The sequence below is a fragment of the Ornithodoros turicata genome, chromosome 6 (assembly GCF_037126465.1).
Source record: "Ornithodoros turicata isolate Travis chromosome 6, ASM3712646v1, whole genome shotgun sequence".
In the NCBI taxonomy this organism is placed as follows: domain Eukaryota; kingdom Metazoa; phylum Arthropoda; class Arachnida; order Ixodida; family Argasidae; genus Ornithodoros; species Ornithodoros turicata.
The window spans coordinates 52,603,573-52,622,060 of NC_088206.1; the positions used below are offsets into that span (position 1 = coordinate 52,603,573).

General features: G+C 45.1%; 1 protein-coding gene across 3 annotated transcripts in view; it reads right to left on the reverse strand.

Annotated features, from left to right (window-relative positions):
- Positions 1–18,488, reverse strand: part of LOC135396690 (calpain-A-like) — a 110,180-nt gene that overhangs the window by 10,115 nt on the left and 81,577 nt on the right. For all 3 annotated transcript variants that reach the window (XM_064627795.1, XM_064627796.1, XM_064627797.1), the window contains one exon: positions 17,789–17,933. In XM_064627795.1, the coding sequence (XP_064483865.1) occupies positions 17,789–17,933 (145 nt within the window). The remainder of the gene's footprint in view (positions 1–17,788; positions 17,934–18,488) is intronic.

Below are 18,488 nucleotides of genomic sequence, written 5' to 3' on the forward strand. Positions count from 1 at the left end.
AGAACATCACTTCTTTCATGCACTACCAGAACGGCTTTGGAGCGCGCGCGAACTTTAAATACAACGATAACGCTTCCTATGTCAGAGTTCAAGATCGGCGTCCCAGGAGACGTAAGGTCGACAAAACTAATCGACCAGGATTACGTTACGTCACGCTAGACGTCACGTTAAAGGAGCATGGAAAGACTCGAGAAAAAATATGTCGGGAGAACTCTGAATTAGGATTACAAGCCCTGTGACACACATTCGCACAAAAACTACGAGGGTACCGCGTAATCCTGAAGCGTAAGAGAGCTTTCAATCAACCAAGTCAGGAAACCAGTTCTGCCAGTCTGCAGCGTCATGTGAGCCTCGCCAATACCGAGGCGAGCGCCTTCTTTCTTCCTTTTTGGAGTCACATTTCGCTCCGCCCTTCCCGTGTCTCGACTGGTCGCTCTCGCTAGCACATGATTCTCGGTGGCAAATGAAGAGCCCTCTGCAACAGGACGTCACCAGACGCTGGGAGCCGCTGGGTGAGGTCGTCACCGCTGCGCGCTCTCTTGCAAAGCAATTTCCTCACTAAATCCGCAATTCCCAAAGGAAATATTTTGCGTGACGGTTCCTGAAGGTAGTATGCTCATATGACGTAGTAAAAAAAATATTCGCATGGTGTTTCACCTAAAGTGACAAAAAATTCTAACTGGCGACGTACTCGTGAGAGGATTGTGAGACTTCCGGCAATTAGCTTCTGGAAACTATGTCCACCATTGAGGAAGGCTTCGGACAATTTTTAATTGCGGTAAATTTACTTTTTCGATTGAACTTTGAAAATTGCCTAGCGAACCTCACTTTTTAACAGAAATGTGAAGTCCTCCACGGATAACCGCAGACCCAACAAAAACTACGCACAGTATCGCAACAGATATAGACGAAAAAATTAAGTGAAAATTGCGTCTTAGCCCCGCCTGCTTGATTTTCGCAAAGAAGCGCGTGCGAAATATGCGTCTAGAGGAGGAAGTGTCCCCGCCTTCATTTGTTTTGCCTTCTTTGTGATCAGACGGTTGTTTTGTCTTCTTTGTGATAAGACGGTTGTCACCACTCACCAGCATCAAGGTCAAAGCGGGGGAAAGAAAGGTAAAACAAGAGGTGGGAACACTTCCGCCTCTCCCCGCACCTTCCGTGCGCTCTTCTTTGCGACATTAGAGCATGCGGGGCTAAAGAGTAATTTTCATTAATTTAATTTAATTTTTTCGACTATTTCTGTTGCGATACTGTGCATAGTTTTTGCTGGGTCTGTGGTTATCCTTGGAGGACTTCATATTTCTGTTTTAAAAAAAGTGAGGTTCGCTTGGCAATTTTCAAAGTTCAATTGAAAAAATTAATTTACCTGAATTAAAAATTGTCCAAAGCCTTCCTAAATAGCGACAAAAGTGCCCAGAAGGTAATTGCCGAAAGTCCCACAATCCTCCGACGAGTACGTCGCCAATTAGAATTTATTATCACTTTATGTGAAACACCCTGTATTCCAAGCCCTTCCATGCTCCTTTATAAGGGCGCCGCCTCGGGCTCCGCCCATGTTGCTAGGGGTGACTACGTAGACTTCAATGTTTCGTGCTTCTTGCACTGCTACTGTTCTATAGTTGTGGTCGCCTACTATTTGGTGCGAAAGTGTTAACGCCACAGTGATCAAAGCTATGCCGCCGGTGCGCTAATTTTATGCTTCTGCCATTCATCTCCTGAGGTTTGTTGATGTGCTAAATTGTCAATATATATATATATACTTTTTGTGTGAGGAAGTATCGTCACAAACCAACAAGATCAATATAATCTATCCTTCAATTGGCTACCGGAAGCAGTCTGTGGCTCGACCAATAGGAATGGTTTTGGAATCTTGTTTTCCGTTTCCTCCCAATGTCCAAGGCGTGAGCTCATTAACATTGGCAACGTCATTTTGACGTCGGCTGCCACGTGTCGACATTACTTTGAACGGTGAAAAGTGACCGACTGCTACAAGCGTAATTAATCTTAGCACATCTAGCAATGGACAAGATGGCGGCAGCGTTCACTATGACGAAGAGAATTAGTGATTCGAGTTTGTTTTGAGTTTTTTTGCAGGCATATATCTGCATGTTGTGATCATAGGCACATACAGGGTGTTCAAAATTAAGCTTTCACGAGCGCTACGCAAACACAGCCATGACAGGAAACCGGATGATAACTTTACGCTACTTGTGTAAGAAGCAGGTGCTGCTAATTATGTAGCACCTGTTTCTTACTCAAGGAACAGAAAAATAGCACCAGTTTTCTTTTGTTCGCCTATTTATAAAGTCCTAGTGAAAGCTTAATTTTGAACACCCTGTATAGAAACGTGCAATTCGAACAATTACATTTTCAGTCAAATTGATTATATTCATATGTTATTTCCCACCCGAGAACACAAGCACCATCTAGTAAACGTTTAGTAGAATCATTTGCGTGCCATTATGTCCACAATCTTGTCTTCTTGCAGACGTCGCAAAATCTTTGCAAAAGCATATCCCAGACATGATCAAATAATACAAATTTCAAGGCTCTACATTATTCTGTTTAAAAATGTATGGTTTCGGTTAAGAACAGGTCACAGCACGGCGTTCTAATGAGACGGTTCGTGGGTGGCTCCCTGCTACAACAATACGATTCCATGCTTAAAGGTCAGATATGCCGATTTTGAAGTGCCGCAGAACTGTGCGATACTCGCGCTGTGTGTTCATTAGCGAACACTGAATATTTATGCGAAATATCTTAGTCCGACTGTTTGTACTTTTTTAGAAAGTTTCCCAGCCCGCCCGTCAGACCGTCGGCAAACCAAGCGCACGGGCGCACGAACGTCGCTGCAATAGGTTTATGTGTCTTTTGCTTGGCACGGACTCTTTTCTTGGCCGCTTGGCTTCTTTCGGTTCGTTCTGTGTGCATCGTACATTAGCAAACAGCGTTATATTATTACTAAGCCGGGAACAAATTGAATGCATGTAAACATTTCTTTGGCACGACGTCGTTTGGAAAGCGCACTCCCTCGTGCTGATTTTGTCTTTTATGAGCTGAAGCGATATGATACGTGATATGCCACGAAGTTGTCGAGAATGCGACGGTGCTACGCTGTTAGAACAATTCAACGGAGCATTCAAGTGTTACCTATTTAAGTTGCGAAAAAATCCAAACAGTGCGCCCCAAGGATTTCGTCCACGAATGTTATCATAGGTTACACGCGACTCCAGAGGCAATTTGAAATCTCGGCACGAAATCGTCTCCTGACCGACACACAAATTTTAAACGTGCCACGGAGGATCAAGGCAAAAAACGCGAGGAAAGATAAGTCGCGGTTCGGATATAAAAATAGGAACCTTCATGAATCGATTGTGCAGCTGTCCTACTCAGGGATCGGAACCGGAACTCAACCGGAATCGAACCGAACCCGAACAATTTTTTTGCTTGTCCTGAATTGAACCGGAACTAAACCAAAAAAAATTGATACGGTTTCCGGTTCGGGAATCGGTCCAGAGCTGAAATACCTTATTGTACTATCGACCGACCTTTTTTATTATTATTTATTTTTTGTACGATGCCAGATGAGAGTAAAATTTTGTGACTGTATCACTAGTTTTTTGCAGGAACAAATGAGGACCCTGACCGGGTTCTGACAAAAGGTTTCCAGCACTTCGCTTTTCGTTTCCAGCAGACGACCACGGGAGTGAAATAATAAAATATCAGAGCCCTGCTACTCCCTCCGGATGCCCTGACCATCTTGTACAACGAAGAGGCAGAGAGTGAAACCGAAATTATGCAAAACTTAGTGCGTTTCCCTAAGAACGCTTCGTCTTGTGAAGCAAGGGGTCGTGGCGAGGCAGCAGTAGACGCTTCCTGAAACGATGCCCAGCAATTCGGGACAAAACGTAAAGCAGGCTTCACCTGATACTGACTCCACAGATGCCATGTATTAGGAATAGAAAAGCGCGTGCAGCACGTTCCGTTCTTACCGCTTTGCATTCGTTCTCTAGTGGGACGTTGTCTGTGTCATATCGAAACATATGGTGCAAGTTTCGTTAACGAATATTGGGGTCTTCGAGGTTCCATTTTGGTTCCAAATTTCTGACATGTAAAGTAGGCTTCACTAGGTGCACTGAAGCGCTGGTTGAAGCCCTCTACCTGGTGAGTTAGCGCAAAAACACCATGTACCTTGCAAGAAACCCCTGAGGAGTTGAATGCTCTGTACGGCATCTCAAACACGCTGCAAAACAGATGAGTTCGCATAATTTGTTGCGCATGCACACACGCAAAAAAATATCTTGCTGTCACGAGACTCTTGTTTCGATGCACGGAGCTTGCGAGGAGGTCTGAGGCCAGTGGCGAGCAGGCGAGGAATATCGTGGTATGAGCGGTATTAAACAAGCACAGATGTCGACATTAGAGCACTAAGTTGATTGCCTGGTAAAGCATGCATCATCTACCTATCGCCGCGCGATGCGCGTATTGAAAATCAAAGAGCGCGTGTAGTGTTGTTTTTCTTATGGTGCTGCTTGTAAATGCATATTTGTGGGTGAATATTGTCAGGTTCCTTTGGGGTCTCTCCTGCGTCGACTCCTCCTCAATGTGGCTTTCACCCCACAATTCCAGTGCATGATCAGATGCTGGAAATCAAGCCTCTGCTCAACCTGCGGTGTCGTTGTGAACTCTGAGCACATTCTTATGGAACGTGCACTCTACTGCCCGCAAAGGCGGATTCTGTGTGATGAGCTTGCCCCTATCAGCAAGTCACCACTCAGTTTAGCTGCACTCATTGTTCCCATCAAGATCATGTGCTCCATCGTCGGGTTCTTCACCTGTTCATGGACTTCCTGTCGTCCACTGGATTGCTCCAGACACTCTAATTATTTCTCGTATTTTCATTCATCCTCATTATATAATGTTTCACGTGCAATGTGGTAGGGTACCGCACCGTGGAAACACCCCATCTCAGCGTCATCATTTATTGTTGTTGTTGTTGTTGTTGACCCGTTGAGGTTCCAGACTTTCCAGTTCAGCTTGTTGAGGGAGCTTCACTTGGGAGCCCCAATGTGGGTGGTTCCTCTGCACAATTCCGCATGAATTTCGCGTGCTCCAAATACCGCTGTTACGCTGTAATGTTAATGCGCAAATAATGCAAGATACTCAAACGGTAATGGTACCATCCCAGTTAGAACATCGGATTCGAAAGTTTCGAAAGTACAGAATCTGCCATCTTCGTCCTTGAAACAGCTGATTTATGCTGCCATATTTGCGTATAGATGATTTTTTGTTTGCGCTACTTGACTACGCGCGTTGCGGATCGTTTTTTCTCTCTTTGGTTGGTAACATGTAGGGTAAGATGAGACACGGGCCAAGGCGCGACATTCTTTACTCGACGCCGCCTGTCTCACAGACGCGTTGCTGCATGCTCTTGAAACTTTACTCATGGGCGGCTCTATATGTCCGCTTTATTGCACGTGGGAATTGTACGTACTGGTGTATGCGTTTAGGAGAAAGATATTAGTTACTTCTGCCTGGAATGTAAAGACCCGACAAAAAGGCGCGATTTTCTGTAGTCCGTTTTCTTGCAATCAGTGCAGCAGCGTTTCGCAGGCTTTTCTGTCAATGTAAGTTCACATCCCGTTTTTTGATTCATTCTTCTATATATAGGCAAAATATGGGTACTCTTGGTTACTCACTGTTGAACAGAAAAAATAATGTGCCCGATGACATGCCACGGGGCAAGACGCGACAATTTAATGCAATTTAAATTCAATGTGATTTAAAAACTGATAAGTCAACTATTAGGTGGCTTTATGTTTCTTCCTCAGAGATTTCGTTTTTGCATATTGTGTAGTATTTTCCAGCAAATTTTCCTGTTTCCTAGGATATTTCCAGGAAAGCAGAAGCGCACACAAAAGCGAGCGACCAGCGACACATCAGACGGGCCGTGCCGTGTTTGTGAAGGACGCTGGAGCAAAACAGCACCGGGTTGTGTGCGGTTTTATTGGACATTATGTGTGCGGTGGGCTCAGGGGTTTGTATAGGGGTCTACGGGCTTCCCTTTGTCTGCTTGGATTGCAAAAACTAATTTGTGTAGTACATTACCACGGCTTGTCTCATTTTGCCCCTCTTACCCCGAGGATTGGGGCACGATGAAACAATCTGCGTTTTTTTTAATTTCTTGTTCTGTAGTTATATTAGACCGGCTACATTCGCTCTGCATTTACAGGTCAGAAGTTGTAGAACCCGTAGAATATGTCTATGGCTAGTTTTCTTGAAAAACACCAAAAATAAAAATTTCACGTTCAATTACAAATTTGTCTCATCTTGCCCCACCTTATCATATTACCCAATATTTATTTATGTGCTAGCTACCGTGGCATAGTGGTTAGAATTACTAATTTCTACGCCGAGACTGGGAGGTAACGCGGGTTCGAGTCCTTGCGCCGGCTGTGTTGTCTGAGGTTGTCCCTGGCTTTTCGGGCAGACATTCCAGACGAATGTCTGCACAGTTCTCGCTGAAATCTGCCGAGGACGCATACTAACCCCCGTGTCCTTCCTGCTGTCCTCTCTCCATCTGTCCACGTCTGTACGCCGATCATAGCTACATTTGCTTCGCTGCGCTAACACTGAACTTTAAAAAAAAGCAATTGTTAATGCGTCCTTTGTCGTCCAGTGTTTGTCATCGCGCCTAACTTTGTACAAGGCGGGCATTCTGCTGCTGCCCGCAAAAGAAAAGAGAGAAGTAAAGCATTTCGGTACATAGAATGTGCGCAATAGACTACCCGATGTTTGCGAACAGTCTACGTCACACTGCCAAATGTCGCGACCCATCGTTGGCAAAATAAAGCGACGTGGGTTGGCAGCCGCCGACCACATGAGTTTCCAAGGATGGATGCCATTGTAAGAAGGAGATACCAAGGAAAACTTCATGTGCGAGGCAGAACTACCCTGACCTCACCTCACAAAACGCGAAAACCGCGATGAAAGAGTCACTGAAAAGGATAGCCAGCTGTAGGGATCGAACCCACATCTTCTGGATCTCTTGCGAAAACCACGACGTTAAACGACGGCGACAACCACGTGCGCTTGTTTTGCCAAAGATCCACTCTTTCCCAGTTTCATGATATCTTGACATGACGTGCAGCTGAGAGTCGTCTATTGGTACAGCTTGGGATACACGTTTACGGAACACGGCGCTGACGTATTTCTTCTTCGAAGCGGCCCTCTGCTAACTATCAGGAAGAGATCGAATAAGAAACGATGACCAGCTATTCTCTGAGTGTGTGTGTGTGTGCGTCCGCTCTGGTGATGCTGAGCTGTCGCTCGAATGGAGAAATGTAACACCACGGTGTGCCGTGTCCCAAGCTGCACATCACGCGGATAACCAACTGTCGAGTAGCGGAGCATAATTCGTAAAAATGAACCACAATCATGTCACAATTCCCTGTGTTGAGTATACGATACAGCGCACAGTTCCAGCAATTTTCGTTTCAACATTTCCGTACATAAAGGTAACATCAAGACGCTTTTACCGCATCCTGCTGTATGCGATGAAGAAGCTCCACAAGTGTATACAACGTGTTTCGATAGAGAGGCGACATCTTTACTTCACCAGTAAAATATCAATCAGAAAACATACAACGCCCTGCTAGAGTTATCGCTTATCGCTACCTCAGAGACACCTAAGAGGGAAGCAATGCTGCCTCTCACGCCCCCAAATCGCACAATATCGTTTTGTTTGTTTTTTTACCTTCAGGCTGATGGAACCACATAACCACATATCCGCTCAATGACGCACGCTGAACTGCGCGCGGAGCTCGACGCAAACGACATAGTGACACCTCGAAGGACATAAGGAAGCTCAGGCAAATGTTGCGATGTGCGTTGAGCAACAGCCCTTGAGCCGCCGCTGCATTTCTTGTTCGAACGTTTTGTATTTTTCTGTCTTAGTGGCCTTCTGCCTACTGAAATTTCAGTGTTTTCCTACCAAATCAAACCAAAGTGCAAACTGAGGAGTCTCAATAGTGCGGTGATGACTGCTTCAGATCACTCGCACGTAAAAAAAGAAATAAAAGCGATAACCATGATCGTATACTCTACGTCGCGCTTCGACAGGTAAATTGCTGTTCGTGTTATGTGGAAGACATGTTTCTTCAGCTGTTTGTAATCGAATCAGCCAACTTCTCCGGGTGTCAATAACATCACTATATGCTCTTTTTTCCTTTTGCTGACTTTACTTTTCGCTATCATTCATTCAAGTGTCATTGTAAAAAGTACCTTATTTACCGGCGTCTCCAACAAAGAGTTTTAGTGCAAAGGGACAGCGTGGTGGTTACGCGCACTGCGCGAAGCTCTCTTTATTAATGAGTTCATGCTGGTACATATTCGCTGTAGAAGATACGCAGCTGGAGATAAGAGACGACAGACTTCACGCAAGAATTGCTTACTAACAGAATTTAATGCAACAGAAAACGAGTAAAACACAAAGAGAAGTTATAAGAAAAACTGTCTTCTTAGTCATTATCTTCCTGTTCGGTGGTCAATTGATTCTTATCGCTACAAGGGATTAGCTACCTGTACGACACGCGCTGTTAGACCACCGTAGAGGAAGATAGTGACTAACAAGACAGTTTTTCCTATCACTTCCGCTTGTGTTTTCCTTGTTTTCTGTTGCATTAAATTACGTCAGTTGTTAGTAAGCATGCAGTTGTTGCGTGTCTGTCGTCCCTTGACTCTGGCTGCGTACCTTCTGTAGCTCGCGTTGTGTCTTACGCGTACACAGAACCAACAACGCTATCACTTACATACGCGAAGGCGATAGCGTACGATGCACTAGAACTATCTGATAGTGAGCTTTAGTGCACCGTACGGTATCTCCTTTGCGCACGTAAAGGATACTGTTGTTGGTTCTGCGCACGAGCAAAACATAGAGAGCTTCGCGCATTGCGCAGGACCACCACGCTATCCTCTACGTATGCAAAGGCGATAGTGTACGATGCACTAAACCTCGTGTTATCGTGTGTTTTAGTACACCGGAAGAATTCTCGCTAAACCTCGCTAATAGCGAGTTTTAGTACATCGGAAGACGTCTACCCAAGCAGCACAATGTACTGAAAGTCGAGTGCAATAGGGGTGGCCGGTATGCGTCTTATCAACGTTCTTTAGTTTCATAAGTGTGTTCAAGGTCTTCTACCTACCCGTCCACCCCTATTGCACTCGACTTTCAGTACATTGTGCTGCTGGGTACGAAAACGATACGATAAAGGAAGTTATCATATGCAGGCTTAGCAGTGTGATGTCACCCGCTTCAAAGAAACAGGGCGATTGGCGTATCATGCAATATGCTCGGAAGCTCCAGACGCTCTCCGTACAGAGCTTAACATAAACCTTTATCACGATGCTGATAAACAGACCGCAGGCGTTGTACAGCAGGTGCTCACATAGCTTCCATTGCTTGAAACCCGTGTGCTTAAACTGTGGTTCGATCAATCTGAAGAACAAAAAGAAGATATTATGCGCTTTGGGGGGTCTCAGAGGCAGCGTTGCTTTCCTCTTACATGTCTCTGAAGCACCGATAGCAGCGATAACTGTACGAGGACGTTGTATGTTTTCTCATTGGTATTTTACTGGTGAACTAAAGCTGACACGGTTCTATCGCAACAGGTTGTATACGCTCTTGGAGTTTCTTGATCACACACAGCAGGGTGCTGTAAAAGCCCCCGATGTCACCTCTATGCAGATAAATGTTTCGACAAATTGCTAGAACTCTTTGATTGATTGATTGATTGATTGATTGATTGATTGATTGATTGATTGATTGATTATGTGTTGAATGGCACAAAGGCAACAAAGGCCATAGAGCGCCAAAAGAACTCTTTGAAATTGCGTGAACTGTGCGCTGCACTACGATGACCGCATACTCAACAAAGGAAATAATGCTTCACTTTTACGGATTCTGATCCGGTGCTGGACAGCTGGTCTTCCGCTTGTACCAATTCCGCTTGCACATACTATGTCTGAAAAGCTTTCCGAAACGCGCGTAGCCAAGTAGCTCAAACAAAAAGATATCCATACGCAAATATGACTGCTTGAAGGACTAATCATAGAGTACATTAAAGGAGGCGAAGATTATTGTGTACGTTCGTGACTTTGGAAACAGATGTTTGTTGCGGGGGGGGGGTTTATTGGCAAAAAAAAAGAACAAGAAAGGGGATTTTACCATTGCCCTCTGAATAATACCATCTTCTCACCTGATTTTCGTTGCTCTTTTCACAGCCTATACAGGACTTCGGGTTGTAGGGGCATTGGATCTGTTCTTATGTCAAATCCATGCAAGCGGAATGTTGAGCACGCGAAGTACATGCGGAACTATGCAGAGCAAATCCTCCCCCCACACACACACACACACACAAACATTGGGGCTCCCAAGTGAAGCTCCCTCAACAAACCGAGCAGAACAGTTTGGAACCTCAAACGGCAACAACAACAATAGATGATGACGATGAGATCGGGTGTTTCACCGCGGTGGTTTAGTACCCTAACCCAGTGCACGTGGAAAATTATATGATGATGATGATGGAAGGATGAAAATACGAGAAAGAATTAGTGCGTCTGGAGCAATCCAGTGGAAGACGGGAAGTCCATGACAAGGTGAAGAACCCGAGATGGAGCACAGGATCTTTATGGGGACAATGAGTGCAGCTAAACTGAGTGGTGTCTTGCTGATAGGGGCAAGCTCATCACATAGAATCCGCCTTTGCGAAAAGTAGAGTGCACATTCCATAAGATATGCTGAGAGTTCACAACGATACCGCAGGTTGAGCAGAGGCTTGTGTTCCAGCATCTGATCATGCACTGGAATTGTGGGGTGAAAGCCACATTGAGGAGGAGTCGACGCAGGAGAGACCCCAAAGGAACCTGACAATATTCACCAACATATATGCATTTACAAGCATCACCATAAGAGAAACAACACTACACGCGCTCTTTCATTTTCAATACGCGCATCCCGCGGCGGCAGGTAGATGATGCATGCTTTAATAAGCGAAAGGAATCAACTTAGTGGTCTAATATCGCCCTTTGTGCTTGTTCACCACTGCTCATACCACGATATTCCTTGCCTGCACGCGCGCCACTGGCCTCAGACCTCCTCACTAGCTCCGTGCATCGAAGCAAGAGCCTCGTGAATAGCAAGGGATTTTTTTTTCTTGTTTGCATGCGCAACAAATCATGCGAACTTATCTGTCTTGTAGCGTGTTTGAGATGCCGTACAGAGCATTCAACTGCTCATGCGTTTCTTGCAAAATACATGATGTATTTGCGCTAACTCACCAGGTAGAGGGCTTCAACCAGCGCTTCAGTGCATCTCGTGAAGCCTACTTTACATGTCAGAAATTTGGAACCAAAATGGAACCTCGAAGAAACCCGATATTCGTTAACGAAACTTGCACCATATGTTTCGCTATGACACAGAGAATGTCCCACTAGTGAACGAATGCAAAGCGGTAACAAAGGAACGTGCTGCACGCGCTTTTTTATTCCTAATACATGGCTTCTATGGAGTCAGTATCAGGTGAAGCCCGCTTTACGTTTTTTCCCGAATTGCTGGGCATCGGGTTATCTCACACCTTTCTCTTACAACCGTGTGCAGTGAAGGTAAGCTCGCTTTCATGTAGCAACATTACTGCCGATGAACCGGTTAAACCAGGACCGAAAAAAGTAACGGTTCCAATCCCTGTAAGTGTCCCGACCGCTTGGCCGTTTATTTTTTCTCGTTTCTCCCGGAGCCAAACCTGAACCGAACCGACATACCTGAACCGGTTCAAGCTGAGAATTTTGGTTCAGCGGAGCTAAACCCGAACCGAACCAATATGCCTAAACCCGAACCCGAACCGAAAAAAAATACCGGTTCCGATCCCTGGTCCTACTGCGCTTCCTCTGATATAGCCACGATTAACATCACAACAGTATTGATAATCTAACTTGTTAATTACCACAGGTGCACGCTGAAGGCGGAAATCAAGCAGGGTCATGCTTGCATCTGGTGCATGAAGAAATTGCTTACACGTAAGTTGCAGTTTAGCTGCCACCAACAGATAGGACAATGTGATGTTATAATTTCAGTATCCACCTATATTCCGCTTTTCATGGGCTCTTTCATGAAGACATCTTGGCACCACTCGTAAACCTGCCCTCAACATTACAACCTCTGCTTTCAGGGTGGAAAACAAAGGTCGCCATTCCGATTAGCTGCTATCTCCCAGTTCAAGCACTTTTGCTGTCCAAACACTGGTTCCTGTGGATGGGGTGGTACAAGCTTCGCTGTCTGATATACAGGGTGTTTCACTTAAGAGTGACCCCTAATTATTAAAAAAAAATACTTGAGATACAAATTAGAAACCTTCTGCGTCATACGTTTTTGCCGCCCAAACAGGCGGTTTCCATCAGTGTACCCCATTAATTTGTCTAATTAGCTTAATTCAACTAAAAACATTCCCAAGGAAAGGTAACGTGTTTCTCTTTTTCGCTAATTAGAAAGTTTATGGCCACCACACCCCATTTCAGTCACAATTACAGGATTTTTCACGATTTCCACAAAAATTCGACACCCGAAAACCGTTTTCGGATTTTATCAGTGGCGGCGCTATCTGCAAGGCCCGAACAGAGCCGTTTATAGAGAGAGTTTGGCCATAAGGGGGAGCTAACTTAAAGCGCGTCATGAGACGTCACGGCTGAGCGACCTCCCTCGTCGTGCTCTATTGTTATCCAGTCGTCAACCGGTCGCCGACGCCATATTGATGCTGATCGTTGTTTACAATACAAGGAGAGAAGACACGTGCGTACTTCTTGCTTCGAAAGCATTTCGTCCTTGAACTCTTTCAGTTCGGCAACAAAGCCCCCCTTATCACTGGCGCCAGTGGGTCATAAGCCGGTTATTTCTGTAGATTACATTCAACGTGACCACGAAACTGTCGACCAGCTGGCGGACAGCATCAATATCGCGCGGACTAGATGGCTGATAAGCGGATTGCGCTCGGATTCAGGCTTTTTGGGCGGCGCAACGACGACTCTGATGTCAAAATAAGCGGCCTCTGAGGCGGCAAAAGATCAAAGAATGGCCAAACTCTCCCTATTGGCTCTGAGCCCGAAGACACTCCCACTGCGGACCAGCTAGCATTCTCAGCACACCACAGCTGCAGCCCATCCTTACCAGTTCTAGCCGACACCGACAGATTATGCGAACTTATCTGTCTTGTAGCATGTTTGAGATGCCGTACAGAGCATTCAACTGCTCACGCGTTTCTTGCAAAGTACATGGTGTATTTGCTAACTAACTAGGTAGAGGGCTCCAACCAGCTCTTCCGTGCATCTCGTGAAGCCTAGTTTACATGTAAGAAATTTGGAACCAAAATGGAACCTCGAAGACCCCAATATTCGTTAACGAAACTTGCACCATATGTTTCGCTGTGACACAGAGAACGTCCCATTAGTGAACGAATGCAAACGTGCTGCACGCCCTTTTCTATTCCTAATACATGGCTCCTATGGAGTAAGTATCAGGTGGAGCCCGCTTTACGTTTTGTCTCGAATTGCTGGGCATCGGGTAATCTCACACCTTCAGAGACACGGCCGTCAAACAGCTAGTTGAAGTGCGTCATCCTGGCATATAGGACATCATGCAGAATCATCGTCCCTCTCTTCCCACGAAATATCTTCCCCGTGTTAGGCAGACAATATTCCATCGGTTACGCACGGGATCTGCGTTCACGAACTCGCAACTGTTCAAGATCGGCTCAAGGGAGGGCTCCAGTTGCGGTCACCGTAATCATCCGGAGACTATCGCACATATCCTGACAGAATGCAGGCATACCATACTATGCGGGAAACTCACCTTCCCTACGCCAGGCCTGGCATACTGACGGACGTCCTCTTCTCCGTAGGTTCTTATGCAGAACGACTTTCAAAAACTCGCGGCCTCGTGCGTTTTCTTCGAGAAACGGGCCTCGCAGAAAGACCACTCTAGCGTACCTCTCATTTACAGTGTGCCTCCGTCCCATCAGTATCGGTCATCCTGCCTATGCCTCACTTTGAAATCGTCAACTCTCCTCTCCCCCTCTTCTATTTCTTTTTTTTTTTTTTGCTATAGTCGTAACGATGCCCACTTGAGTGCGACCAACAACGGCAAGCTACGTCGACCCCCCCCCCCCCACGAAAACAGCGTGAGAAAAACAGAAAGAAAGGGGTGAGGGCGGGGACCGGCCCAATCCCGCATTTTCCCAAGCAGCACAATGTACCGGGAGTCGAGTGCAATAGGGGTGGACGGTATGTGTCTTATCAATGTTCTTTAGTTTCACCAGTTCGTCCAAGGTCTTCCACCTACCCGTCCACCCCTATCACTCGACTTTCAGTACATTGTGCTGCTTGGGTTGTCTTCGCAAGCTTGTCTGTTCGCAGCCATCAGTTACCGATAATCACCGACATCGGATGTTCTGTGCTGTTTCCTGTGTTGTCCTCCCCATACTTTAGACGGGGCAACTTGAACGAGCGCGCCTTGATGAGCGATAGTTTTTCAGGCAGTTTTTACGTGTCCTCGGGTGTCAACTTTTTGTGGAAAGAGCGTGAAAGATCCTGTAATTGTGATTGAAATGGAGTGTTGTGGCCATGGGCTTTCTAATTAGAGCAAAAAAACGTTACCTTTCCTTCCGAATTTTTTAGTTCAATTAAGCTAATTAGACAAATTAATGAGGTAGACTGGAGGAAACCACCTGTTTGGGCGGCGAAAACCTTCACAAGTATGACGCAGAAGGTTTCTAATTTTTATCTCAAGTACTTTTTTTTTAATAATTAAGGGTCACTCTTAAGTGAAACACCCTGTATGTATATGTATTATTCCTGTGTATCGGCAAATACATACCTTGTGTGCACAGGTGTTCGCATCATCAGATGTCGCAAGGAGAAACACTGGTGTCGGGGCTGCGGTCCGTTTGAGACGTTTTCGACCGTCCGGTGCTACCATTTCGTATGACCCGTCAGAAAAATGGGTTGAGCAAATACGGCGTGGATCACGAACCTCTTGACCAAGCTCTTGCAACCACTTTCGTTTCCGCGCATTATCCTGGAATCTTGTGGTACACACAACGTCCCTTGTCGAAAGAGCACACTTGGTGTATCCCTGAGCATTACAATAGATACCTGGCATTGCTGTCAGCAGAAGTTCTGTTCAATTTTGGCAGGAAATGAACTTCTTGCATACATAAACCTCTCCAGACGCTATTCACGCCGTGCGCTATGGTTGAAAGGAGAGCAAACAGATGGCGCTGACAGTATTTTGGGATACTGTTTCTTCGATATCTTGAAGAACAGTCCCAGTAATTCTTGTGATTCTTAAAGTAGTGTTTATTGGTAATTAGTAGATCAGAAGAAGAACAGTCTCTGTTCGAAATATCGGCGGCTTCTGTCCTGAGGCAACTCCCTTCCTATAAGTTAATCTTGTATTACTTAGGTATCACATGACGGGAGTACTCCGATCATGACTTTTTTAGCTGTTGCGGGGCGCAACCTACCGTCCGATTTAATTTTTCTAATTTATGCTGTGTAATAATTAACGCGCTTTGAGGGCTTAGGCTCTGTGTGCAGCATCACACAGACAAGCATACCAAAGGCGCGTTCCTGAAAGCGCGTGAGCACCGTCGTGCCGCTCATTGCAAAAGCACGGGCTGCGCAACGATGCTATGGTGCTCACGCGCTTCTAGGAACGCGCCCCTGGTCGCACACAGAAACAGGGGGATCAAATTTCACTTTACAGTTCCTTTAACATGTTGACTGCGACACCTTTTGTATAGATGAATGTGATAGATCCGTATCTTCACTACGTATAGCACGCTGCTAGCTAACCATCATCTTCAATGACAACGTTCTCGCTCCTGATTTGTTAACAACGGGAGGCAGGGCGTATTATGTACTGCATTATGGCGACAAAACAGACTCCGCCTCCCGTTTTCAACAAATCAGGGACGAGAACGTTGTCATTCGGGATGATGGTTGGCTAGGGGCGTGCCATGTGGTGAAGTTCATTTTAAGAGTGTAGAGCAGAACGTTATGTGTACCTCCGCGTTTGCGTCTGATTGGGTGCTACAATTCTTCAGATGACGTAACAATGGATAGAGGTATCCAGATGGCGGTGCGTCTACTCGCCCGTATCCGAAAAAAAAAGTGCGTTTTTTTATTAACGCTGCACACGTTATGAAGGAAAAGTGTTGAACAATAAATTGTAAATAGAATTACGAAGCGTGGAAGAACAATGTTACATCTATTACACCAGCAGCAGATAGATGCAGATAGGAGTTCCTACCTTCTGTAATATCGAAAAATCTCAACAACATCCTGAATTCCAATTACCACGTCAACATTCTGTTGATGGTGTTGAGACTGACTGGATTGTTATTAGCGGATAAGCTTTGGCAAGTAAATTTAACTTTTTTTTTTGTTCATATAGTCACTTACAGTCCGATATCACTTATAGCCCGATATGGCTGACATGACTTCTTGCGAAATCGTGCCAATGAATCTATATTTTTATATCCAACAGATGCTACTCAAGTAGCTACAACCTACTTACTCTTTAACAATTCGAAAAGTTGCGATATCTATGGGCTACAAATAACACGAATTAAATATTTTATAGACTTGATTGCTCCTGCTCTAGTGCACATTTATAATTTTTTCCCTCCAAGCAGGAACTTTCCCCACATAATTGAAAAAAGCTCAGCTCTCGGTTATTTATAAAAGTGGGGATGAAAAGGATCTATCAAATCACAGATCAATATCAATTCTTCCTTTATTTTCAAAAGGTCTTGAGAGGCTTATTCAGACCAGATTACAGAAATTTTTATGAAATAATAACTGATCAGCAGTTTGGTTTTCAAAAGAATAAGTCTACAGAGAGACGACTCTATTGAGACTAAATGAAATTGCAATAAATGATTTCGAAGAAAACAACCTAACGTCAGCGATCTTCGTAGATTATCGTAAAGCATTTGGCTGCTTAAACCATCAAATATTTGCTAGCAAATTAGAATGGTATGGAATTCGCGGAGCTGCAGTCGATCTTATGCGATCTTATTTATCGTCCACAGATCAAGATGTCGTTATACATAATGTTATACCTGATTTTGCGTGTGTTAAATCAGTTGGTCCCCAGGGCAGTGTTCTCCCCCCTTTATTTTGAGTTTTCCCTTTCTCGCTGAGTAGCAACAGAAACAGTCGCAACCGCCAACGTTATCTAAATTGGTAACGGGAATACCTTTTCCATGAAGAACTTAAAATGTAGAGAAACTGCTGCTCCACTACGATGAAAAGAGCGGCGCTACGGTAGCGACGCTTCGTACAACCGGTTGAACTGAAAGACGTCGGTTAAAGGACAGCAACACTGTCATCGACATACCAAGGTCTCGTTCATGAAGACACGGACACACATCCACTCTGGCCCATTCTCTCTTACATTTTTCTTCCAATCACATTCACACAGTGCTCATGCAGTTTACAAAAATTCAGCCATGTTTCAGATCGCTGCTTGAGCATTGGTGAGGCTTGACAAATTTGGAAAAATCTTTCAAGGAGGAACACTGCAAGCAATACTGCCCTGCGACCTTTCGGCCGTAACCCAAGACACGGTACATCAAGCTTGGTTTTGGCTGCTCTGACGGTGTTGTTTTGACTGTAACGGACACTGTTCCCGATTTTGCAAGGAAAGCGTTAAAGTAGGAAACGTGGTGCAACCTACCTTCTTCGAAGATTTTGTTTAGCATCAGGCGAAGATCACCCGGACTCGCTGCTTCCTTCTCGCCTACAATTTCTTTTCTGATCTCAATGACATACTCCGGGATTTCTTCCTCCTCTGTGTTGCCTTCTTCTTGGGTTTCCAATGGCTTCAATGTGAAACAGACCACCTTTTACAGACCTTTACGTGTAAATCTACACCCAATTATTTTGTTTTAGACCATTAACCGTGTTGTGCGCTCCGGTTCTTACCACTGAAGTGTTAGACAGTTTCTTGTTTTCCTCCAGGTAATGACATATGCTATTTTTCTCATTTCGCAATAACGAACCTGTGCATTCAAAACACAACGAGCCAGAAAATATATGTGCGATAATACCAGCTGCGTGGTCATCCATATTTTCATGACCTGGCTGGAACAGCGTTGCTGAACCAAGCGTTGTGACACTGTATCAGAGGGCTTTGGCTACTTTTTAAAGCTAACACGTTCAAAGTGGTTTCTCTAATTGCTGTGTTGTTTTCGAGGATGAGTAAGACTCGGAACCAACTCTGTTTCCTTGAGTGTGTGCGAGAACAACGCAGCAACATGAATCACACAGCAACCGAAAGGTTGCGCTGCGGTAGAATCATGGTATGCGATTCTACCGCAGCGCAACCTTTCGGTTGCTGTACGTCCCACACGTGCCACAAGCACGTGAGCCCTTAG